Source organism: Rousettus aegyptiacus, unplaced genomic scaffold, assembly GCF_014176215.1.
Source record: "Rousettus aegyptiacus isolate mRouAeg1 unplaced genomic scaffold, mRouAeg1.p scaffold_m13_p_16, whole genome shotgun sequence".
NCBI classification, from domain to species: domain Eukaryota; kingdom Metazoa; phylum Chordata; class Mammalia; order Chiroptera; family Pteropodidae; genus Rousettus; species Rousettus aegyptiacus.
This window is the reverse complement of record NW_023416291.1, coordinates 27,605,244-27,631,645: the sequence shown is the minus strand read 5'-3', so window position 1 is coordinate 27,631,645 and position 26,402 is coordinate 27,605,244. Positions and strand designations below refer to the sequence as shown.

Sequence of the window (26,402 nt, the reverse complement as noted above, 5' to 3'; positions counted from 1 at the left end):
TTGCATTTGTCCATGCAAAAGACGACTGGATCTCCAATTAATGTCACAGGGATGGAAATGGTAAGAAGTCAGCAGGTTCAGGATACACAGTGACAGTGATGTGGGTATGAGGGAAAGAGTGAATTTAAAATACCTATCAGGTTTTTGTCCTGAACAACTACATAGATAGAGATATCATTACTGATATGTGGAAGACTCCAATGGAATGAGTTCAGAGTCAAGGTCTTAAAAATTAGTCATGTTAAATTTGCGATGCCTATTAAAATTCCACAAGGAGATGTCCAATAGGCTGCTGTTCATAAGAGAAACTAAGTATCTTGCTCATAAACATATTGACTCCACAGTCATGTGATCTTTATCACATTATCACATCATTCCTACTCTTCCAAAAAGAATTATTATGGAAGGGAAAACAATATCAGATAGTGTTTGGAGTAATTAGAAGAATAAAATAACCTTTGACTTAGGTCATCTTCCTCATGAAAGATTACCAAAAGATGAATTGCTTAATTTCCATTTACTAGCTACATAGATAGCTTTCTTTTCTAGAACACCAAAAATTCTCTATCTTCTAATACAATTCCGCAGTAGTCACCTATATATTAAGAATAAAAGTTTAAGATCTTAATCACTATAGTTGTCTTCCATCAATTTTACTATATATGTGTGTGTGTGTATATATATACAGACACACACACACACACGCACGCACACATGCAAAGTGTTGTTTGTTAGGTTTTTTTTGTAGAAAATGTCTAGAATTTTATAATCAATAAATATAGAAAGTTTCCTTCTGCTAGAGCTTGAAGAATACAGCTTAAGGATGGAAGTCCATATAATCAGTAAGTACTGAATGTTGGTAAAGGAAATATCTATCTTCCAGAAGCAACAAATCATTAAAAATATATTTCCTAGATGCTGAACTTTAGTTACCAGGTAAATGTGTCGTTACCTCTTTTTGTACGCATCCGAAGTTTAGTTTCAAGTGACCATACAGAACTATTTCTGTTTCCTGAGATTTTTGATAATACTCTCTTATGTAGACATGTAAGACATGTCGCAGTTGTATCTCATGCTAAAAAACAAAAAACATAAGTAAGTCTTCTGTTTCAAATGAAAATACATATTCCAAACATCTAGTTAAACTAAATACAAGGTGGAAAATAATGTTCATGTTCATTTGACTACAAACAAAACAAAAACATCATTTAATTCAAGTTAAAAAAAGTCTTCCACTCCTTTTGCTTGAACTACTCATTTGCTGATTTATTAGAATATATGATGAGAAATTAAAAAGCACTTATTTCTAGTAAAACCAATCATTAAAAAAGTACTTGTCTTAGTAGTACTACAATTGTTTTATATTGCCCTACACTGATCTGTTACTTATTTACAAAAATAAAGAAAATTATAAGTGATACTCTTATGCCTTAGTATTCAAAGTACCTATTTTTAATGGATACAATTATTCAAAATAGTTGCAAAAAAGTACTGGCGAATAAGATGATAAAATATTTTCTCTATAAGCCATCTTAATTTTGAAAGTGAGAATATAAACAAAAATCATCCTAGATTATATAAATATCTTATATAGAGAGATATATATGTATATTTTGTGTAAATACATACACACAAAAAAGTATACATATGTAATATATAAGATTATATAAAGAATGTGAATGTGAACGTGTGTATGTATGTATACACACATATATGTAATTTGTGTACATAACACTGGCTAGAATTCCCATTGTGATCTTCACATGTCCTTGGCTCTCTGATTTGAATTGCCCCTTATATATGAATTTAGCTCATACTTTTCCTTCCTACCTCTCAAAATTACCCATACAAAGAATTAATCCACAAGGACTTAAACTAACCTCTCTTGTTAAAGCCATATAAAAAAATTCTGCCCTATTCGCCCACATTAGAATATTCCTTCAGAGTTTTCTTATGCTCAGAATTTTCTAATAGAGACTTATGCTATTGGTTCTCTGGTTAATTTTTCCACATTTACATTTCTTCTTTCTTCAGAGCAATTTAAACTAACTTACCTTTTCAAAAAATTGTTTGTGTAAATAGCAACTTGAGGCATAGTGTCCATAAATTCTAAGGACATCTGACTCTATTTCTGAAGACTGTACGATATTGATTTTCTGGTAAAGAGCATGAATCATAAAAATGTTTAAGAAGTCAGTTTGATGAGGAGTTATTCCCTCGTGTGAAACAATTAGGAAATACGGATAACATTCTTTAAGAAATATCTCCCATTCTGGTGACAAACAGTTGGAAAATTCTGTATAAATAGTGACATCAGTATTATATTCTAAATGTTGAATCAATATGGTACGAAGGGCCAGAAGTTCAGGGTAATTAAAATACATATTTTCTGCATCCTGTAGGAAAAAGAAGCCAATGTTAATTTTAGAGATAAAAAGAGTAACTAGTTATTTTTTCTAAATATTAGTATTATATATAAATTATTATATTAACATGATAAAAAGAAGAAGTCAGGTTATTAAAATGTTTTTTTCTGAATCCTGTAAAAATGTTAGATAAATAAAGATTCATTAGCTATTTTCCTATCAATAATGCTTGATACCATTCCTATTAGTAGAGACTTTAATTATAATCTGAAGAAGCAAAATAACTAAAAGAGTAATGACTAATCACATTTTAAAATAAATATTTTTCTTAGACTATAAAATGAGAGTAGAGAATTAAATCTGTCTGTTACCTTAAAGAAAACTATTACAAATCTGGCTTCTTTTTGAATGAAATCATGTAGAAATTGTTCTACAATATAGAAGAAGTGAAGAGTTTGTCCTTTCTTGAAGTTCACATTAAAAACACAAGTGATGAATAATGAATCTCCATCAATCAAAAAAAATTCAGACTCAACAAAGTCTTTAAGTAAGTTCACCATTCTGAATAAAAATATAAAAACACATGATACAATGATAGTAAAAATAATAGCTTGAGAGAAAATTTCATAGTTCAATTGGTTACACAAACTTTCTTCTGGTTTAAGAAACAGAAAAACTAACCACAAATTTCTATTATATTTAAATAATGATTTTCTAGGGCATTCTCATTATTCTGTAATAGAATAAGCCCTTAGTTAAAAATTGGACAGATGCTATAGTGAAATTGAAATTCATCAGTATAAGCATAAATTAATACAAAAACTATACTTTTATTTTAAATTTTGATACTTGTTATTTTTGTACTTCTAGTATGAAAAATTATATCAATCATTATACTTGATCAATTATATGTATGGAACTATCTTATTTAGCTTTTAAAGTTTATATATAACAAACAGCTAGGAACTTTTTAACCAACTCAAGAAATAACATATTTTCTATAACTTATATCTACCTTATGAGCTGTTTTTAGAACTCATCTCCCCACCTCTCCCCCTCAGAGGCAACTACTGCCTTGAATTTAGTTTTCATCATTCTCAAGCTTAATTTTTTACAGCAATATATGTATGCCTAGTTTTGAATATTTATTAAAGGAACAATGTCATATATGTTTTCTGGAATTTACTTTTTAAATTTAATTACTAATTACTAATTACTATTAAAATTCTATCATATGGTTACAGGAAGCTACACCTGAATAACTTTACTGTTGTGTAATATGCAATTATATGTCTACATCACAATTTATTTTACAGCTTTTTTAATGGGCATTTGAATTGTTTCTTCCTTTCATTAATTGCTATTACAAACTGTTCTTCAAAGATCATTCCTGTAGATGTTTCCTAATGCACAGGTGAAACTCTAGGGTATATTTATAGAAATGGCATTACTGCTTTGTACGTTATAAGGCAATACCAAATTGATATCTAAAGCAATTGTACAGAGCTATACCTGTATGTGCAGATGTCAGAAATTCAGTTCATCTATATAATTTCCAACACTTGGTGGTGTAAAAAATGAACATACTTTTTTTCTAACTTCAATTCTTTTGTTTTGTTTTGTTTCTTGGGTGTTGTGGCTAGAATGTGGGTACTACTATGCACTACCATAAAAAAAAAGTACTGCAGAAATACATTAATTCTGCTTTTTTTCATAATTTAATCTTTGTGTATTCAAGTATATAATGTAGTGGGTTAGACTGCATTCTCTGCAGTTAGACTGCCTAGGTTAGAATCCTGTGTCTACCACTTACAAGCTCTAAGACTTCAGCTTACTTGTTTGTCCTGTGCTACATTTTTTCAACATCAGTGGGAATTAAAGCAGATAATATTTTACATAGTTGCTGTGAGAATTAATGAGATAAATATCTATAAAGTGGATCAGAACCAAACTATGTTTAGGTCATAATATGTGCTTAAATATGCTTATTATAAATGATGTTTTGGGTTTCTTGTCTTATTTTGTAACTGTATACAATTAAAATTATAATATATCTATTCTAAATGATTTTAGAAAAGTGAAATGTGGAGATAAACACAATATTTGACTCCATAAATCACCTATGGCAGGATATTTTACTTTTATTATCACTGTACCCTGGTGCCTATCATATGAATGGGCACACAAAAATAACCGTTGAGGGAATTAAATAATGCATCAAATTAAATTTGGTGTTTTTGTCTTTGTTGATATTACATAATGCTTTGGTATTAGTTAAAACATATCAATTTTATGACACTTGCATAATATTTTCACATGTACTACAATGTCAATTAAATCGTTACTTTAGTCTTGTGCAACATTAAAAGAAAATTGATTCTTTCCTCCACTTACATCTTTTTTCAAAGTTTTTAGTATCTTATTCCTTGCTCTTGAATAAAAGCCATATACCATAACCCTTCCCAAGAAAAGAAAATATGTACTTGTTTTCAAAAATATTAATCTCCTACCCCATTGGCAGTTTCTCCAAAATTATTCTTAGCAGGAATAAATAAAAAATCATTCCATATGGTTGAAATTAATTACTTCTAATGATATATACTTTTGAAGTATTTGTGTTATACTTACTTAGATTTTGACAGAGTTTTCCAAATTAATGATGAGAGATCTTTCAGAATTTTCTTGTATTCAGTTAAATCTTTAAAAATAAATAACAGAGATTTATTACTCAAGTTTAAATTGATTTTAAATGACATCAGTTGTTAACTGAGTATATTTATATTTTATACAAGACTGTATGTACATGGCTGAAATAGACAATAAACATGTAGAAGATAGATATATTAAAAATGAGAATATACCTAAATTACTTACTGTTAAGAGTAATTATGGGCAAGGTAAGCCAAATTCTACAGTTTTAAAATTAGACTTTTCATAAAATCTAAAATAATGAATTTTAATAATATACATAAATTATAATAAATCAACAAAGGCAAAAATGTACAGAAAACTAAAAATTTACCACTTTCAAAAATTAATTTATATGGTATACATATATATTTAGATAACTCCATATACATTTATATATGTAGTATCTATATTCAAAAGTTCTCATTAAAGATAAACCATAAAATGATAAATCCCATGGTTTTCCACTCTCCCATCAATGAAAAAAATGAAAATTGATTTAATTCTTTAAAATAAATTTCTCCTGCAAATTTCTTTTTAATACTCCATGCACTTGTTGAACATATCTCATCAAGTAATTAGAGTATGGAAAGGAAAACAAGAGTTCATCTAGTCAGCATGTGAGTCTTACAAAAAAAATGTAAGTAGGAATATAAAAATACATCAGATTTTTTTTGCATTTTAGTTACAATATAAGTAGTTTCTCATATTGTTATCACTGATATTGAGTCCTCCAGTAACTGCTTCTTCTTCAAAGAGAATAAATTTGTGCATAACTGGGGGCTATTAGGTATTATAAAAGAGTAGTTAAATATTTGGGGTCCCTACACACTTCCATATACAGGACCAGATTTATTAAGAATATGGGGCTCCTCACTCCTAAAAGCTACTTTGGAATTATTAATGAAGTGATAAGGCTCAACTTGGGTGTATATATTTATTTTCATTAAAATTGTACTTATTTCTTGCGATTAATGTAGAAGTCTCCAAATATCTTCATTATTTTGTGACCCAAGTATTTTATAATACCATTTTGTCATTTCAATTTTCATATCTATGCTGAGAGAAACAATAAGCTAATATCGTGAATAGCTACAGATTCAATATTCAAAAAATTTTGTATAAGGTGGCAGGGAAGTTTCCTGTTACCAGGTTTCTCTTTTTGCATTTTATTTTTTAATTTGTTAAAATTAAATGTATTGGGATGACATTAGTTGATAAAATTACATAGTATTCAAGTGTACAATTCAATAATACATCATTTTTATATTGCATTGTGTGTTCACCACTCAAAGTCAAATTTTTTCCTGTTACCATATATTTGACCCCCTTTATTCTTATCTATCTCCTTGACTACCCTTCTTTCCCGCTGGTAACTACTAAATTGTCTCTATGAGAGTTTGCTTTATTCATTTGTTTCTTTCAGTATTATATCCCACATATGAGTGAAGTCATATCATTCTCAACTTTTCTGTCTGACTTATCTTTGTATGTTACCCTGCTACCAGATGTTAAGTTGTACTCTTCAAGAGTCTGCCTAATTGCTTGGAATCATGGAAACATATTCATTTGAAAGAATATTTTAAAGTTTTATTTCATTTGTGTCAAAATTGTAGAAACATATTATTTAAGTTGGTATACTGTATTTAATTTTTCTTACTTTTAGTTTCTGAGTAGGTAAGAAATATTTCAATTTGAGCTTAGATAAATTATTAATACTTGCTCTGGGTAAATGTTATTCATATATCATCCAGATGAAGAATAAACAAATATAGGTAACTTAATCAATATAAAAATAAAAGTCGGTTGGTGATTGGGCATCTCTAAATTTCAGTTGATCCTTTTTGGGGGGAAGGATGATAATGATAGTTTAAAAATACAGAAAAGTAGTTTACAGCCATACCACCCTGAACAAGCCCGATCTCATCTGATCTTGGAAGCTAAGCAGGGTCAGCCCTGGTTAATACTTGGATGGAAGACCACCGAGGATGACCAGGTGCTGTAGGCGTAAATAAAAAATAGGGGAATGTAAGATGACAAGGTCTTTGCAATTTGTGAGGTAAACGAAGGGTTGCCTCGCCTAAAATATATATATATATATATATATATATATATATATATATATATATATACACACACACACATATATAACAGTATAAAAAAATAATTAACAAATACTTATGTACTCCATCATTGGAACTTACAAATGTTAAAATTGTGCTCATTTGCTTCAAATTTATTTAAGGGAAATAAACATTATAGATACAGTTGAATTCCCATTCTGTCTGCCACAAAGGCAACCAACAATACGATATTTCTTTGCAATATGTCTTCTTAAATTAAGTGATATCATTCTACATCTTGTTATTTTTATTCGACTTTATCATTTGAGATCTATTCACATTGAAATACATATAGTGTGTTCATTTTAGCAGCTAATAATACTTCTACTATAGTATATTATCTTTAAAAACCAAATTCCATACTGATATATATTTAGATTATTTCATTTTCTTGCCTTTGTCTTACAAATGATGGCATATTGTACATTAATTTTAACATGTCTCACTAAGCATATGCAAGAGATATTCTCTAAGAAGTAAGAACTACAGAGGTATTCATCTTCACTATATCAATAGTATCAAATTTTAAAATATTTCTAATCTGAGAAATGTGAAATAGTGTCTCATAGTTCTAATTTATATTACTGCCAATGATTAGTATCTTGTAGAATATATAAACATTTTTTAATATTCAGATTTCCCTTTCATAATTTGCTTATTTGTAACCTTTGCCCATTTTCTATTGGGTTGTCTTTCTCCAACTGATTTGTATACAATCTTTAGTTTTCTGATATAAATGATTTTTATATTTATACATGGATTTATGATATTCTAATACATTTTTTTGTAGAGGCAAGATGAAAGAGTAGATTCAGATTGAACACATATTAAATTTAAAGATTAATCTGGGGATACTGGATATATTTGTAATACTGAATAATAGGAAAGAATCTAGTATTTTTCTACATTTATTCAATTAAGTTCTTCTATAATGTTTCATAATTATTTTCTTCTTAATATGTTTTGTTAGATTTATTCCTGATTATATGTTAGTTTGTGTGGCTATTTTGATAGTTTTCTTTCTTTTAATGCAGTTTCCAATTCATCATTTCTGGTGCTTCAAGTCAGTATTAGATTTCATATTAATGGATATTTCCATATGGGTATTGATAAGGATCCATATTTTAAAAAATGTCCATCTGTTATCCCAAAGGAGACTTCTTGTATTTATCAGTTGTGTGTGAATTCTCTTGGAAATTTAGATAGATTTTCTTCACTGCCTGAGGTAGATTATAATTATTGATTATTTTCTCTTTCTTCTCTATCCTCATATCTTTTACACCTTATTTACTTTTCTAGTTTTTTCATGCTTACTAGAACTTCTGACATAATACTAAACAATAGTGATGAGAACAAATACTCTTTCTTGTTTCTCACTTTAATGGCAAAGCAGATACAGTTTAATCATTATTCAGTGTTTGATATAGGTCTTGAGCAAGCTAATTTTATAAAGTTTAGATATTTTCTTTTCCTAGTTGATGAAAAATTAATCATGAGTGACTACTGAACTTTATTAAATGTTCTTCTATATCTGCTGAAATATTTTTATTTAATCTGATAATATACCGATTTTATTACAAAATTTTTTATATTGAGATATATATTAAAACTCAACATGATTTTTTAAATTCTGTATAATTGTATTTTATGTGCTAATATAAATATAGAAATTCATGTTTAACATTCAAATACTTTTCAACCTTTCGAGTCAAGCAGAGTTATTTGGACCTGCTTTTAAATTCACAGTACTATAATCGGAATCATGTGAGAATCTTCAAATTGTAAATTCTAAGTTCCTGTTCCCAAGAATTTATTGATTCTACTGAACTGATGAGAAGTCTAAGAATCTATCTAGAATAGAATGTAATTGATCTATATTTAACTTAAATAAAATCACCTATACATGCTCATAACAAATTTTCTAAATCTAATTATTTTACAATATAGATTCCAAGCCAAGAAAACTATTCGTTCAAGTGGTCAACTGAAAAAATTTTTTAATATGGAAGAAAAAAAATTGTCAAAGGTATCAATATTGTTGAGATACAAAGAGAAAGAGAGAGAGGAAAAGGAAGAGAAAAAAGAAGGAGGAAGGGAAATTCATCCATGGGTTATGCCTCACCTGGTCTTTCAAAATCAGAGCTGCTGACATCTATAGCTTTAACTTCCGAAAGCTTCTCTTCATTGATTTCAAACTCACAAGGTAAGTGCCCAGAAGCTGACTCTTCTATTATGTCTTCTGAGCTTAGATAATCTTCTTCTTCAGATTGATCAAATGAGCACAAGCTCTCCGTGGTCTCAGTGTCGTCATCGCTGTCAATTTCAGAATCACTCTCACTTTCACTTTCACTGTTACTAGGGTTTGATTTTTCATTCAACATAATAGTCGCAGAAGCCATGATCTCTAAAACAAAGCTATTAATTATCACGTTATTTAAAACAATATATCACAATATAGTTTACTCCTTTCAAAGGTAAAATCTCTTTGATTTCTTCTCTCTAAATCTCAATAGTTATTCTCACAATCAAGATAATTTTTTCATAATCCTCTCCCAATTAAGTCACTCAAAAGAGATGGTTGAGGTACATGGTAGGGCAAAACATAGCCCTGAAAATATATATGTGAAATTCATATTTACAAAGACAAAAACTAAAGTATATGTTTAAAGGAGGATATGATCCAAGAAAACTAGAAAATAGTAAAAATTTCTACATACATCTTTATTTTGGAACAGTCTGCATAGATTAATTTCCAGCATTTTAAATATTACTTCTATCATATTCTTTTATTCCATAGTTGAGCACATAGTCAATCAGAATACAATGAATTAGCATCCAGTCAAGGCTAAAATTTGCTGGTTCCTGTGTGCCCAATGACTTCCAACTTTTTCTCAGCTGATTTTATGAAATATGTACTCTCTCATTGTGTTAGCATGTGTAGTCTTCCTTTAGCTTTTCTCTTTTTTTAATAGTAAAATATTTAAGTGATGACACCAAGATACCAACAGTGGACACTGCCCTGTTGGCTGGCAAATAACATAGCTTCATATTACATCAAAATGTTCATTCTTCAGCTTATAGAGGGAAATGTCAAGTGTTATTCCTCAGAAATCAAATTTATAAAAGACAACTATATAGCTAAGGTAAATAGGTACAACAAGAGGTATTACAGATACTTAGATTCACAGCACAGTTACATGAAGATAAAATAATTCTCTGTAAAAACTCTAATCAATAGTGGCATTGTCTCCAAGATATTTTAATGTCATGGAGTCTTTAAAAGAAATCACAGATATAATAATCGAGTTATATGAAAGGAAACTACACATAAATATAAACAAAATCACTGTTTTATTTTTGTAAAAAGAATATCTGAGAGTAATTTGGCCGTAATACCTGTCAACTTACCAAGTGCCTATAATAATACAATTAATTAATTAATTAATTAATCGATCTACTCAACCATCTTTTATTGGGTATTTACTATGACATTGGTCACACTTCTAGACAATATATTCAAGGTCTCTATCCTTAAGAAGCACACACTCATCTGACAAAATTCAATATTCATTTCTAATAACAACTCTCGACAAAATAGGTGTAAAAGAAATATACCTCAATACAATAAAGGCCAGATATGACCAACACACAGCTAACATTATACTAAATGGTGAAAAGATGAAAGCTTTTTCGGTAATATCAGAAACAAGACAAAGATGTCCACTATCGCCACACTTATTCAACACAGTATTGGAAGATGAGACAAGGGAGCGACAACAACAAAAGAAAAGGTATCCAAACTGGAAGGGACGAAGTAAAATTGTTGCTATTTGCAGATAACATGATACTATATAAAGAAAAACCTAAAGAATCCGCTCCCCCCCCCAAAAAAAACTATTAGAATTAATAAATGAATTCAGTAAATTTACAGAATATAAAATTAACATTCAGAAATCTTTTGTGTTTCTATACACAACTAATGAATTATCAGAAAAATAAATTTTAAAAAGCCCCTTACGATTGACTAAAAAAGAATAAAATACCTAGGAATAAATTTAAACAAGGAGGTTAAGGACCGGTACTCTGTAAACTATAAGACATTGATAAAAGAAATTGAAGAAGATGTTAATGGAAGAATATATACCATGCTTATAGGTTGGAAGAATTAAGAGTTAAAATGGCCATACTACCCTAAACAATGTACAAATTTAACGCAATCCCTATAAAAAAATAACAATGGCATTTTTTACAGAGCTAGAACAAATAATCTTAAAATGTATCTAGAACCCTAAATAGCCAAAGAAATCTTGAGAAAGAATAATAAAGTTGGAGGTATCGTTCTCAATGATTTCAAACTATACTACAAAATTATAGTAAGGAAAACAGTATGGTACTGGTGTGTGTGTATATACACACACACATGCAAAAACATAAATCAAAGGGACAGAAGAGGAATCCCAGAAAAAAAAAAACATGCATATATGGTCAATTAATCTATGACAAAGGAGAAAAGAATATACAATGGACAAAAGATAGTTTCTCCAATAAACGGTGTTAGAAAACTGGACAGATACATACAAAAAAATGAAATTAGACCATCTTTTATACCATATTCAAAAATAAACTCAAAATGAAATAAAGACTTAAACGTAAGACCTGAAACCACAGAACTCTTAGAAGAAAACACAGGCAGCAAACTCTCTGATACTGAATATGTCTCCTTAGACAAAGGCAATAAAAGCAAAAATAAATGGAAATATATCAAACTAGAAGATATTTGCAAATGATACATCTGATGAGATCTTAGTATCAAAAATATATGAATAACTCATATAACTCAACATCAAAAAATCAAATAATCCAATTAAAAAGGGACACAAGACTTGAACATACATTTCTCCAAAGAAAATGTAAAGTTGGCAAACAGACACTTGAAAAGATATTCAACATCAATAATCATCAGAGAAATGCAAATTAAAACTGCAATGACATATCGCCTCACACCCGTCAAAATGGCTCTTATAAAAAAGACAACAAATAAGTGCTGACGAGGATGTGGAGAAAAGAAACTTTGTACACTGTTGGTGTGACTATAAAATAGTGCAGCCCTAGGGAAAACAGTATGGATATTCCTCAAAAAGTTAAAAATAGAACTACCACACGACCCAGCAATTCCATTTCTGGGTATTTATCTGAAGAAAATGAAAATGTAATTTGAAAAGATATATTCACTCTTATGTTTATGGCAGCATTGTTTACAATAGCCAAGATTTGGAAGCAACCTAGATGTCCATTTATAGACAAATGGATAAAGAAAATGTGGTACATGTATACAATGGAATATTACTCAGCCATAAAAAAGAATAAAATTTTGCATTTCTAACAACATGGATGGACCTAGACAGCATTATATTAAGCGAAATAAGTCAGACAGAGAAAGACAAAGACTGTATGATTTCGCTTATATGTGGAATCTAAAACAAACAAACGAAATGAAACAGAAACAACTTCATGATTACAGAGAACAAACTGATGGATATTAGAGGGGAGGGTGTAAGAGTTTGAGTGGAAAAAGGAAGGGGATTAAGAAATAAAATCTTCCACTTATGATAAGTCATGGGGATGTAATGTACAGCATAGGGCACGAAGTCAATAATATTGTAATAATGATGTATAGTGAGTGACATGTGGTTACTAGGCTTATTGTGGTGATCACTTTCTAAGTATATAAATGTTAAGTCACTATGCTATACACTTGAACCTAATATTATATGTCAACTATAATTAAAAGTAAATTGTTTCAAATTATAAATAAATAAGAAAGATGCACACAATCTAAAGAACGAGAAAGAAAAATTAGTAGATCAATTAAGAGGTGATATAATGAGGGTTGTGTTATAGCTAGTGAATGCAATAGGTAGGATGGGGACACAAAGTGGGGAGTGCCTGGGAGAACTGCATGAGGCTTCTCGGAGGATATGATATTTGAACTTGAACTTGAAGATTATAAGGAGTTTTTCAGATAATGACAGGGTAAGAGCATTCTAGAAAAACAGCATGTTCAAAGGCCAGCAATAGATCTGAGAAAGCAGAGTTTGAATGGAGCACTTCACCAAACTTGCTCAGGGTATGCTGTTTAAAGATTATCATCAATATTTACCCTAGTTTTCAGATAGAATATGTAAAAACTTTATTTGATTAATCCCACTGGTCAATTGTATCAAGAAATAACTGGAAGCATATCCTAGGCAATCATGCATGTCTTAATGATTAGCACAAATACCATTTTTATCTCAAACGTTTCCCCAGAAATACCCCAACTACAAAAGATCTAGGGAATGGCCTAACTGCAGACCTGGTAAGCATATCATCTCATTGATATCTCATTCTTAACATGTTTTAGTAAAAATACATATAAATTTTGCATTCTACCACACAATGTATCAGCATTTTAAAAATAAAAAAAGTCTGTGTTTTTTTTGAAAACTATTTTCTACTCATCCTCATGTAGCCCTCTGAATAATTTCATATTGTTGGAATTATTATTTCTAATATTACAGATGAGTAATCAGAAGATTAGAGAGGTTTGAAAGCTTGCACAAGGTCATGCAACTAATAAATTGAAGAATTGAGTTTGTCTGATAATAAGGCCCTTGTCTTTCTCCATAGACAACAATACTACTGTGGTTATTAAAAGGAAATGGCTATTCCAGTGAGCTTCACAATAGATTTTAGAAATAAATACAGAGGCAAGAACTAATTTTCCCTTTGATTTCCAGTTTTATTGAAATATTGTTCAGAGAATCCTAATTAATTTGAGTCACATATCAATGCTCATCCTAAAGTGAAACACAATTCCCAACTATTAAACTTAGAAATATATGCGATAACTATGCTAATAGTATTTTTAAATTTAAGTTTATAAGCTACCATTTAAGGTAGATTTCTCACTTACTAAGGCCATTGTTAATCAGTCCTCCAAGCTCATCATTGTCGCTTCCTGGACTTCCCAGAACAGTTAAAAATATTTACTTAAATTAATATATGTGTGTATCCTTTGTATGTTTGTCTTTTCTGTTACATTAAGTTATAAGCTTAATGCAAATTGTGTATTATATTTATTTTTAACAATCAAGCTGTTACTGGGAAGTCTTAGCATGTTTTAAGATTATAAATTCAATCAGCCATTCTGACATCACTCTCAAATAAATCTTGGAGTTAATTTATTTACAAAGAAATTATTTTGTCTTGAGACTGAAACCACCACCACTATTCTGTCCTAACTCTAACCTCTAAGATTAGCTTTGCTCTTAGCAGCCACTTCTTTCTTAAATGGTCCCTCAACATATACACTGTATTTTTTCTCACCATTTCATCTATACACAAGGCAGGAAAACCCCTCTTACCCGTGGTCTGTGTTGCTTTTTCACAGTCCAACAGCCACCAGCAGTCACAAGAGAGCAGAAGTGAGTCCTTAGAGGTGTCCTGAGAAGATAAAGAAACAACAGACAGAACCACACTATTTCTCTACCAGAATCACTGGCAGGAAAATGAAACTGAAAGCAGAAGTACACACACGTCTGCTTCACAAGGTCACTGCAGTCTGGCACAGGGCCAGCTACCAAAGACTCCAAGGACCTAGTTCAATCATTCCTTTAAACTCACACTTACCTTCTCCTCCTCATTTTATTTTCATTTTAAATTCTACCAAAACTAGAGCAAGAATACATGAACTCTTATGAAAATTAATCGGGGTCTTGAGACTCACTAAAAATTATGCGTTATCAACTAAAAGTCATGATCAGTGGGCTAAAATCTGACACTTTGTATGTGCTCAAAAGTAATCTGTTGAATGGAATTTTATGTCCAATGGACAATAATAATACACCACAGTAGAGGGCTTTTGTTCAGCGGCAGTGCCATATAGAGAACTGGCACATAAAACCTCCCTCAAGGTTTTAATGAGACAGCAAAATAGTACTCTACTCTCATATGCCTATTTTTTTCAGAGTTTCTGTGTTACAGACATAAAAAAATTAGAAAGTTTAGAGAAAATTCGTATTAGATTCTTAATTAGGAATTTTTCTCTAATTGCTATGACACCTAATAATCACATTATAGTCAAGCATCTGAGGAACGTTTATGTAAACTAACCATATAGTATGTATCAAAATAAGCTTATAAAATTCAAAGATTTAGTGTCTTAGAGGTCATGTTCTTTGACCACATAATCAGTAATGGAAGATAAATAAGAAGATAAAATCAAATTTTTTTACATCTGAAAGTTAATAAGAGCATTTCTAGTAATTACTTGAAAGTTTAAAAAAAATTTTAATGAATATTTTTAAATGCTTACATTTAAACAACAGTAAAAATATTTATAAAAATGTGTGCAACGCATCTAAAATGGTGATTAGAGAAATTTATATCATTGCTTATATAGAAAAGAAATTAGAATGAAAGTTGATGATGAGCTAAGCATGCAACTTAAAAGAATAGAACAAAAGAAAAAAACTATAAAAATTTTTAAAGAAAAGAAGGAAATAATTAAAAATAAAAATTTATTGATATTTAAAAAAGAGGAAATGATTGATAAATACAAACTAATTACTTGAAAATAACGAAATCAACAAAGTTTGTCATTTACCAAGAAAAAAAAGAGATAAAAAACCAAATAATTTTAAGATTAAACAATGGGATCATACTATAAAAAAGGCAGCAATTTTAAAAATTAGGAAAAACACTATCAACAACAAAAATGAAAAATTTAAATGTTCAGATGAAATGTAAATATTTTTATAATATGCCAAACACATTATCACACTATTCAAAAGAGAGAGAATAGAAAACTTTAATAGGCCTATAACTATAACTGAACATTAAAATTTATCCCACTCCTCTCCTTCAATTAAAAAAGTCAACATTCAAGGGACGTTTTACTCCAATCTCATCAAAAATTTATAAATAGAAGATAAATGAAAAAGAAAAAATGCTTCCCTATTTACTTGTGATTCTAAAATAACCTTGCCATCAAAAAATCAGCCATGGGAATGGAAAATTTCAGATTTATATCATTAATTTACAGAGATGTAAAAATTCTAAACAAAATATCGGGGTGGGGGGGAATCCTAAATAAAATAATAGCAAACTTTATCCAGCAAAATATAAAGAAATAAAAGTTTTTAAAGCCCCCACGTATAAGTTTACATCTTTTCTCAACCATTTCCTAAGTCTGTATAGACCTTAAGTGTCCTTAACCTGCTTCTTCAGCATGAAAATTGAAATAATGCCATTCTCTTTTAAGAATTATGTTAAATAATACCCTGGATATGAGACAGTGTTTTGTAAATCAAAAGAAACAGAGCTCTGGAGACGGACTTGAGTTCATATCATGTCCTACAGGTCCTTCTTAGTCTGTTTTCTCATCTTTAAAGCAAGGATGATGATAAAAACTTCTTTGCTTGCTTAGAATTAAAAAATAATTCCTATAAAATGCTTAATACAGTGACTGAAATTCTATAAATGAGATTTATTATCATCACTGTCATTATTTTATTATAAAGTTACCTTACAAAGCATCTAACACCTAATACCTCAATAAATATAAAATTTTAATTATAATGTAAAAATATTTGAAGTCAGAGCTGACTGAATATTAGTTTCCTTCATGAGAACACAATCAGAATAAGGGGATTTGATTTCATGATGGTAGGAGGAACCCACTAAGAAACATTTCTCCTTCCACGGAAGCAAAGGCTTCGAATCCAACCACCACCCTTTCTCGATGCCCTCTTTTATAAGTGGTCTGCAAGTCACCACTCATATGCTGACCCTATTTTTACTTAGGTGTCTGGCATTTAGATAATATCACAGTTCAAGGTCTTTGCTCGCTCACTCCACAGAAAATAGTTGGACTCTTAATAAATGTCAATGTCTCTCATTACGTTGATTAGGTTTTGAGTTCATTGGGGAAGGTTTAGAGTTGGAGAATATTGTAAGAGGTACTGTTGCAGGAAGTGACACCCAACGGAGGAAATTTGGAAGCTCAGACAACTTTGTTAGAGGAAGGAGAGTTTATTAGGCTGGCAAAGTGCATGAGGCTCTAGACAGCACAAAAGCATGTGCTCACCTCAGTTAGGTTTCTTACGGATAATATACGCCTGCAGTGCCCATGCACGGGGCACGTGATTCCTTTGTCTGAAGGTCTACCTGATGGGAGGAGGAGTTTTGGGAGGGGCTGCAAGGGAGAAGGAATTCCCACACCACCAATCTTAGCTATTTACAGATTCTTAGGTGTGGCAAGAGTTTCCAGAAATCCATTTAAAGATCTATAGGGTGTGGTGACTCTATAACTGGCTGAGCTGGTCTTTCTGCAAGCCCTTTCCTTTGCATTTTCCAGATACTTCCTCTCAGTACTGTTATGTTATCCCCACCCTATGAGGTCCAAAAAGGGAAAAGATCATCTGAGAGGGAAGCTGCACAGAGATAGTGATATTCAAGGGGGGAAATTGAGAACCAAATAATTAGTCTTAAAAAGAGAACAATGCAAACTACTTTGGAGGGTATTCTGTGAACTGGTTTAGTTTGGCCAGATTATTAAAGATATAACATGTTGAAAAAAAGTAGGCAATATGGCTTGAAAGACAGGTTGATACAAGATTATAGAGATCTTAAATAGCATCTCAGAAAGTTTGGATTTTATCACTGATAAAATGTCATGAAGTTTTGAGCATATAATATGCCTCTGTAGCTCCTAATATTAAATATTCACTGAAAACTGCTGTGTTCCTAATTTTTATCTTTAGCTTGAATATCTCTCCTGAACCTCGAATCCTGTCCCTCACGCTACCTACAAGAAAATGGTAATGAGGCAGTTCAACCTAAATATGGCCCAAATTGAAATCATTATCTTCTGCTCCTCAAATGTTTGCCTTGCTATATCTTACATAGTTTAATGGCATCTCTTCCATTCAAATGAGAAATCTATCTCTTCTCCTACCAGACCTATATTGAATTCATCATCATGTCCTGTTGATTATGTCCTAAAAATATGTTTCATATTTATCCCTTCTTTCTATGCTTAGCTCCACTACCTTTAAGGGTCTTGTTTTATCACCTCTGACTTGGATGGACTATTTTCAGAGCCTTCAAGTGAGTCTTATAGTCACTGGCTGCATGATCTTAAGCAAGTTATCTAATTGCTCTGAGTTTAAATTTCTACACCCATATGATACAAAAATAATTACAACTACCTCAGAGGTTTATCTTAAGAATCAAAGGAAATAACTTCTATAAAGAATTTAGCACGTACCAAGGATAAAATTGTAACTAGTCTTCAATATGGTCTTCCTTTAATGTAGATGTCTACTTACCTCAATCTTCCCACCTGGCCCTAAGTTTCAGTGCCTCCTGCTATGCATGTCATATAATGAGCATTCGATCAATGTGTACTGAGTTTAACTATGGGTATAGGAAGGAAAGAAAAAGGAAGGAAGGAAGGAAGGAAGGAAGGAAGGAAGGAAGGAAGGAAGGAAGGAAGGAAGGAAGGAAAAGTGGGTTTAAGAAGCTTATCTAGACAGTTATATACAGGTTTGTTCAGAGAACAAGAATATAGAATGTAAATTATTAAACATTCTAATAATTCAGTAACATGGACCTGGGCAGGCATGGTGGATGGATAGAAATAGAATATAAATTTGAGAGACCTTGTAGAGGCTATGTCAATAGGACTTTAGTACCGATTATATATTAGGAGGTGGGAAATTTACTCAAAGATGACAATTTTATTATGACAAAGTGAAAGATATAAAAGATTTTCAGAGAATCTCATATTTTCATTTCCTCCTACTGTTATATTATACATGAATTGTCAAGAAAATGGAACAGCTGGGCCATTAGATACTATACTCGGGAAACACAAGTGGCAGTTTATTTATCAGACTCATATTTTCCAGTGAAGAAAAGGTTGTTACATGGCAGAGAGCCAAAATCTACCACATGCACATGCTCGCATGCAGGCATGCGTGTACGTGCATACGCGCACGCACACGCGCGCACACACTCCCTTCTCAATGAACCCGGGAGATACTCCCACATCTTCTCTTTTCTTAGGTTTTATATTTTTAATTTCACCCCATAACAAAACCTAAAAGTAGTGTGGCAAACTCTTTGATGGAAAAATATTAGGAGCCAGGGCTGCTAAGGATAAAAGAAGCAAGAGTTGATGACTCTAACAACTTAAAAAACCATAAAAATTTAAAATTTTTATTATAAGAATCTAACAAACAAACAAACAAAAACAACTAACAACAATGCTAGCTAACTCTGCTATGTGTTAAACCAAGTTTTATGTTAGCCTCAGTGTTTAACTTGAACAGCTAACCTGCATAAAATCAGCCAGGGCCAAGGCATGATCATACATTCTCCCCTAAGGAACTATTATGTAGAATTGTGTGACAAGAATAAAGTCAATGCAATGAAAGAGCCTGCATTTTTTTTTTTTTTTTTGGTTTCTAGGACATTTTTCAGCTGCAATAGTTATAATCAAGGCTCATTATCAACTCCAGCATCACAAAAAATATGCAGAGTAAGCATTATCAATCTATTAAGTAGAAGTTAGATTTGGTCTCATACTGGCATGACACATACATAATAAGAACTAATCTGGTTTTATATCAAATGCATTGATAAGATATGACTTCACCTAGGAAAAAGAATGAAATGGAAATTATAGAATGGAAAAATACACTAACAGAAATGTTGGTAGAATTTATCATGATAATACATTAATATTTTGGATTATTGTTTTCAGTAGAGATAAGGAAAAGTAGAAATCACTTTGGTTTCTAAGTGTCTTGGTTTTCAGAAATTGTCATAGTGCATGTTTTTAATGAAAATGGATTTAGCCAAAGGGAGGAGAGACTCCTAACATGGCACATCAATAATGGGTCAGTTCCAAAGAAAAGAGTATTCTATCTCCAAACAAAGTGAACCACAGCTGTTTTTTAAGCCCATATAATCTGTGTATAAATAATGTCACCCAAAAGATTATCTTTAAATAAGACAGCTGAGTAGTAGGACAGATCAGATCTTTTGCTTTGAGGATAAAATGTTTTGTTCAAGTTTAGGGTCAAAAATAGATTCTAGATCAGGAATCTGAGGCTGTCTGTGGAGGAAAAATGATTATGGTTAGCTTGTGAACAACATGGAGGTGAGAGGCATATAGTATTACAGTTATATTCATAATATAATACCAGAAACATTGTTACTTTTTAAAAAAAACCACTTAGTGTGATGATAGGCTGATACACAGTTCTTCCAGTTACATGAGAGGTACACTGTACATAATGTAATTCTTTGAAAGCAAAGTTATAAAACAGTAAGAAAACTAACACATTATTAATTTTATATTAAATATCACTCACCTTATACCTACTTAAGGATGGGCTACTTCCATACAAGCCTTGCCCGTGATGTTTTACACCAATGAATACTTATGCAGGATGATAATGATGACACAAAAATGTTTTATGTATTTCTTGCTGTACAATTCTTAGATATTTACACAAAGACATTCACACACATATACAACAGATACAGTTTATTAACTATACAGTATAATTATTATTTACTATTTATTAAATGGAGGGGGATCATCGTAAAGGTCTTCGTTGTTGCTTTCTTCACACTGAGTAGGCTGAGGAAGAGGGGGAAGAGGTGGGGTCAGTCTTGCTGTCTCAGCAATGGCAGAAGTGAAAGAGGAGGAGCAGGTGGAAGGGAAGGCGAGAGAGGCAATATAAGTGGCAACAAAACTTCATGGAAATACATTTTAATTTCTGTCTGTTTTTTTTGTTTGTTTTCATTTCTCAAAAAATGTGTCTATGTGGGATCAATCCTTCCGCCATTTGCTTTCATTCCAGTGCCTGTATCACAGAAGGGTCAATGTCGTAAAAGAAGTCAAAGGCAGTGTTAAATAATTGGAACATGTCTGCCATATTGACTAATGTAATGTCGGTTTGTGTTTGGCACTGCTTCTTCTACATCTTCCTCCTCACCATCTGGCATTGGTTCTGAAGTACTCCTCTCCATCAAGTGGTCTTCTGTAATTCCTCTGGCGTACTATCTATTAGCTCTTAAATTTCTCCAAGATCCATATCTTGAAATCCTTCATCTCTTCCACCACTACCACTTTTTATGCCATATCCACAACTCCTTTCGTGATTTCCTTATTTAGCTCTGTCATATTTTATGGTAGCAATAAAATAGCCTAGTATCTACACATATTTTATGCATTAATGATATACCTAACTTTTTTTTTAATTTTTTAAATATTCTAGGTTAAATGGTTCATTTGTGCTTTTTCACATTATTGCAAATCTCCAAAAAACTTTTCAAATATAGTTAGTGTAAAAAAATCCATGTATAAATGGACCCCCATAGTTCAAACCTGTGTGGTTCAAGAGTCAAATGTATACAGAAACTATTAGATAAAATGCACATGTGTGTGCATGCAAATGATAGATGCATAGATTTAACATAGACTAATGGCATGTAGATTAAACCCATTTTATTTCTTTGTGGTTTTCCAGTCACTAATAAAGAATTAAAATCAAGCCAAATCATCAGCTACATTTAATTTTAAAGCATCATAGAATTTATTCTGACATTTTAACTTATAATTTTAAAATAGAGGTTTAAGATTACTGGAAAATACTATTTTAATAACCATATATCTTAGTCACATAATCACCTTTAGATAAATTGCAGAAAATATATTTCAAGTTCAGGATACTGTAATTATTTATTTTAGCCTTAACAGATATTTTACAAACTATGATATTGAGAAAAATATTAAACATTTAATATTTGTTTAGACCTTACAGAGTAAAAATTGTTTTTCAGTAACATACAAAATCCTTGCATTTTTCTTAATCAATCTGCAAACTAGCTAAGACATAAGCATTATTCTCCAACTATATAAAGAAACCAAGACTAGTAAATATTAAATAATTCATCTAAGCGTACTCTGAGATAACATAGAAGGTTTGATTAGAACTCAGACTTCAAAGTACTTGCCCTTTTTACTTCATCATATATGTATTTCTGACAAAAGCATGAGAATCATTAAGTATGACTTGAAAAATGAGACTAGCAATATTTTAAGAGGTTTGGGTAGACTTTGTTTTTAGACTTTCTTAAGTTTTTCCGAGAAGGTTTCGCTCAGTTGTTCAAATGCTAAGACCACATTGTCTTCTTCATTTTCACATAGCTCACGCAAGGAAACACTGTAAATGAAAATAAACATGTATAAAACATCCATTTTAAAAGAGTCAGTGTCATAAGAAGGGATTTCCCCAAGTAGGCAGAACAATCACGAGATGATGAAATCTTAGCAAAATATTAGGAATAATAAAAAACAATTATCTCAAAAAATATTGTAAATAAATAAATAGATAAATAAATAAATAGATTAATAAATGAATAAAGTTAGATAGAAAGATAGATAGATAGAAAGATAGATAGATAGATAGATAAATAGATAGATAGATAGATAGATAGATAGATAGATAGATAGATAGATATAGATAGATAGGTAGATAGATAGATAGCTAACAAGAAAACTCCCAGCCTGTTACTATAGTCCAGTTTTGTTACTAAGAGGATTTTAAAGCCACCAAATTCCATGTAACCTGATCCCTCTTCCCTTCAATAGCAGCAACACAAATTCCCTTTCTTTTCTCCACATGCCCCTTAGGCTGCCCTTTTCTGTTTTTCCTGCTGCCCAGTATGTACTGAAATCCAAAGGCTCTACCCCTGTGAAGAATAAAATATTCCTTCCTTTAACTTGATGTGTAAAGAAAATGTGGTGTGGTAGACAGAAAAATGGACCTTCAAAGATATCCATATCATAATCCCCAGAAATTTAGGAATATGTCAGGTTACATGGCAAAGGAGAATTCAGGTTGCAGATGGAATCGAAGTTGCTAATCGCTGACCTCGAGATGGGTAAATTATCCTGGACTAGCTGGGTAGCCCAATGTAGTGTCAAAGTTCCTCACAAGTAGAAGAGGAAGGCAGGGGGGAAAAATTAATATTAGAGTGATGCGATGTGAGATTCTACTCATTGGTGCTGACTTTGAGCACAGAGGGGGGTCACGATGAAAGCAATACCAGCAGCCTCTAGAAGCTGGAGGTCATAGTGAAAGAGACGGCTCCGAAACCCCCGGAAAGGAACGCAGCCCTGACAACACCTTGAGTTTAGCTCAGTAAGACCCATTTTGAACTTCTGACCTCTGGAATAGTAAGATAAAATATTTGTGTTGGTTTAAACTACTAAGTTTGTGGTAATTTGTTACCTGCAGCAGCAATAAGAAATTAATATACAGGTGACAAGAAAGGAGATAAAAATCAAGAATGAACACTGTGTCAGGGCTGATTAAGGACTGAACACACTCAAGATCTGATTTTTATCAGTCTTTTATAATCATATCTACCTTAGTTTCACTAGGTTCCAGTTTTTTCCCTAGTGTCTTCATTGACCTTCTGCGAAGAATGGCCAGATCTATAGTTATAGCTTTGAATTTCCTCCTAGTCACAGACCTGTAATTATCACGACTGGATGAAGCTGTCTCAAAAGCTGAGCCGACAAAATGCTATCCCACAGACAGTACATCACAGTTATAAATTTTGATTCACTATTTTTTGTCAGTCACCAAATCTCATCCACACGGATGTTTCCCATGTATCATTAACTAAAATAGAAACTTTGGTTGTCTTCACCAACTACAGAAATTTGTTGACAGATTCATTGATTTTTTTCTTTTAATTTTTATTTACTTAAGTATAGTTGGTATACAAATTATATTAGTTTGAGGTGTGAAATATAGTGATTCAACATTTATATACTTACAGTAAGATCACCACACTAAGTCTAGTAATCAATCATCTGTCACTGTGCAAACTTATCACAATATTATTGACTATATTCCCTTTCAGCTTTTTCACCCAATCCCCCCCACCCCCACTCTCCCCTCTGGCAGCCATCAATTTGATCTCTGCTTCTATGAGTTTGTTTTATTTTGTTTTGTTTGTTTGTCTGTTTTGTTTTGTTTTGTTTTTTAGATTCTCATAAATATTCCTCTAACCACTCTTCTCCAAAATTAATTTTATTTCCTTAATTTATACCCTCACTATTGCTCACCAGCATGTCTGTTTTTGCCTTTGCATCGCTGACACATACATAAATCATACACATCTCTGTCTACACTCTAGACCTGTATCTCATTCATGCTTATGTGCTGTCTATACTTAATTTTACTTTACAGAAATTTTACAACTATACTTAAGTAAATAAAAATACTTAATATTGCTAAAAAAAATTAAGCTCAAACTCCATAGTATGACAATTAAGACCTTTTCCAAATATATTTAAATTGCCTTTCAAGCTTCTTTAAGCAACTCAGCATCTCCCCATCCCTGCAATAACTCCCATAGTCTACATGCCCACGCTTAACACGCCTAGTCCTTTTTCATTTCTACCCTTTGAAAACATGATTCTCTCTGCCTCATCTTCTAAGACTTAGTCGAAAAAATTACTTTATTTGAGAATCCTCTGAATTCAAGGTAGGGTGAGTTACTCCCTTACCTGTCATCCTAGCACTTATTACCTTTGTAATGTCTACAAGTCAGTTTCCTCTTAATACACTATAATATTTTTTAAAGCAGAGATAGATTTACTAATTCTCTATATCTCAAATACTTAGGCCACACCTCAAACTGATACTACTTCAACACTTTTTATAAGAATCAATAAATGAATGATTTTCCTAGGCTCAGCTTTTGACATGGCTTCAAAGACTCCAAAGTTTCTTGGGGTGCTCTGGAGACCATAGCTCGAGTAACTATGAGCACTCGAGGAATGCACTATTTAGAGGAGCGCTCTCTGCTCTAGCATGCTAAAAGTTTCATTCTCCATATAAAAGTCCAAACATGTCTAACTAACCTCAGATCAAAGAAATACAATGACTTGATTAGCAAAATCCCCATAATGAAGGGATTCACAGCAAATTATATGTGTATGTGTGTATGTGTGTGTATAAATTTTATAAATTAAATGATATTAAACACCCATAAAGTATTGAAGTGCATGCAGATTGTAGGATTTAAGAAGATGGATATTTAACCAGGCAACACTCGATGGTCCAAAGGATGGACCTTCTAATGGAGCCTAAGAATAAGGGTGTCCAGGCAAAGTTTGGAATTGCCTGAGTCTCCACTGGGCTCTGTTAAAGATAAAAACAGGAAGCCAATATGAGAGACAAAAGTCAAAGGAAGCCTGGAGAAAGCACTGGATAAAGCACCAGAATCAAGAATATGTAAGTAGATATAAACCAAAGACCTGGTGGAGCCTTCAGGAACACTCTGAAGTATCATGCATCTGACATATGCTGGTTATGGAAATTGAGATACTAGGAATTCTTGAGGCTTTGGAACATTGGTGCCTCTTGGAGCACAATGCCTGGAACTGAGGCTCTGGTCTGCATGATGCTTTATGTCAAATGGACTTTGGGATTAACTAATATAGAAATAATGCATGGGGTGTTGAGGAGAAGCTCTGTGAAGTTTTGGGGGACTTGAAATGCTAGGCACCTAAGAGACTCAATGGCACCTTTAAGTATGAGCTGAATATTTTTTCAGATTACCACTAAACTATTGAAAAATATGAAATTGGTATTTGACATATATGACATACCTGATAGACTGAATGGTGAGTGAAAAATCTTTCAATAGCTGGTAAGCGTCTCCTTCATTCATCCTAAACAAAACAACATTTTGAAAATTAATGGTATAAAAACATTAAAGAACTTCTTATTTCATGTTGCAATGTTGGATCTGTCAGTAATAGATTATTTTTGTCTATCAAGACATAGTTACCAGAGTCATTTCTGCCATAGACTCCCAGATGAAGATTTAATCTGTGGGAATGGCAATTATGAATTCAAGAACCAAGAGCATCACAATCACAGATAATCAATAAACACAGGAAACAGACTACATTAGGAGAAAACCCAAGGAAAAAGGTGAAGCTTGGGGGAGTAAATGGAAGGAAGCTAGAGAATCAAAGGGGAAGAAACAAATGAATTGTTTATTACTATCACAACTGCTTTCGTCACAATATTGAGTCATATTTTAAAAAATGGTCACTATTTCTCAAGAAGTTTAGAAG

At 31.7% G+C, this 26,402-nt stretch overlaps 2 protein-coding genes and 1 pseudogene across 12 annotated transcripts in view; 1 reads left to right on the top strand and 2 right to left on the bottom strand.

The window, feature by feature from the left end:
- Window positions 1-14,908, bottom strand: part of LOC107512535 (probable ATP-dependent RNA helicase DDX60) — a 74,095-nt gene extending 59,187 nt beyond the window's left edge. For 2 of the 6 annotated variants that reach the window (XM_016148180.2, XM_036233622.1), the window contains exons 1-6: window positions 14,584-14,907; window positions 9,300-9,592; window positions 4,995-5,064; window positions 2,738-2,927; window positions 2,055-2,396; window positions 953-1,075 (exon numbers count right to left, since the gene is read on the bottom strand). In XM_016148180.2, coding sequence (XP_016003666.2) covers window positions 953-1,075; window positions 2,055-2,396; window positions 2,738-2,927; window positions 4,995-5,064; window positions 9,300-9,576 — 1,002 coding nt within the window. In that variant the 5' untranslated portion in view covers window positions 9,577-9,592; window positions 14,584-14,907. Of the gene's footprint in view, window positions 1-952; window positions 1,076-2,054; window positions 2,397-2,737; window positions 2,928-4,994; window positions 5,065-9,299; window positions 9,593-14,583 lie in introns of those variants that run through there. The other 4 variants (XR_004954895.1, XM_036233621.1, XM_036233620.1 and 1 more) reach the window with 4 other exon arrangements.
- LOC118612714 lies at window positions 6,944-7,062 on the top strand (annotated as a pseudogene).
- Window positions 14,909-20,762: 5,854 nt separating the features above from the next.
- Window positions 20,763-26,402, bottom strand: part of LOC107512537 (probable ATP-dependent RNA helicase DDX60) — an 88,484-nt gene continuing 82,844 nt past the window's right edge. For 5 of the 6 annotated variants that reach the window (XM_036233615.1, XM_036233617.1, XM_036233618.1 and 2 more), the window contains 2 exons: window positions 25,929-25,991; window positions 20,763-22,461 (listed from right to left, as the gene is read on the bottom strand). In XM_036233615.1, the coding sequence (XP_036089508.1) occupies window positions 22,362-22,461; window positions 25,929-25,991 (163 nt within the window). In that variant the 3' untranslated portion in view covers window positions 20,763-22,361. Of the gene's footprint in view, window positions 22,462-25,928; window positions 25,992-26,402 lie in introns of those variants that run through there. The other variant, XR_004954894.1, reaches the window with a different exon arrangement.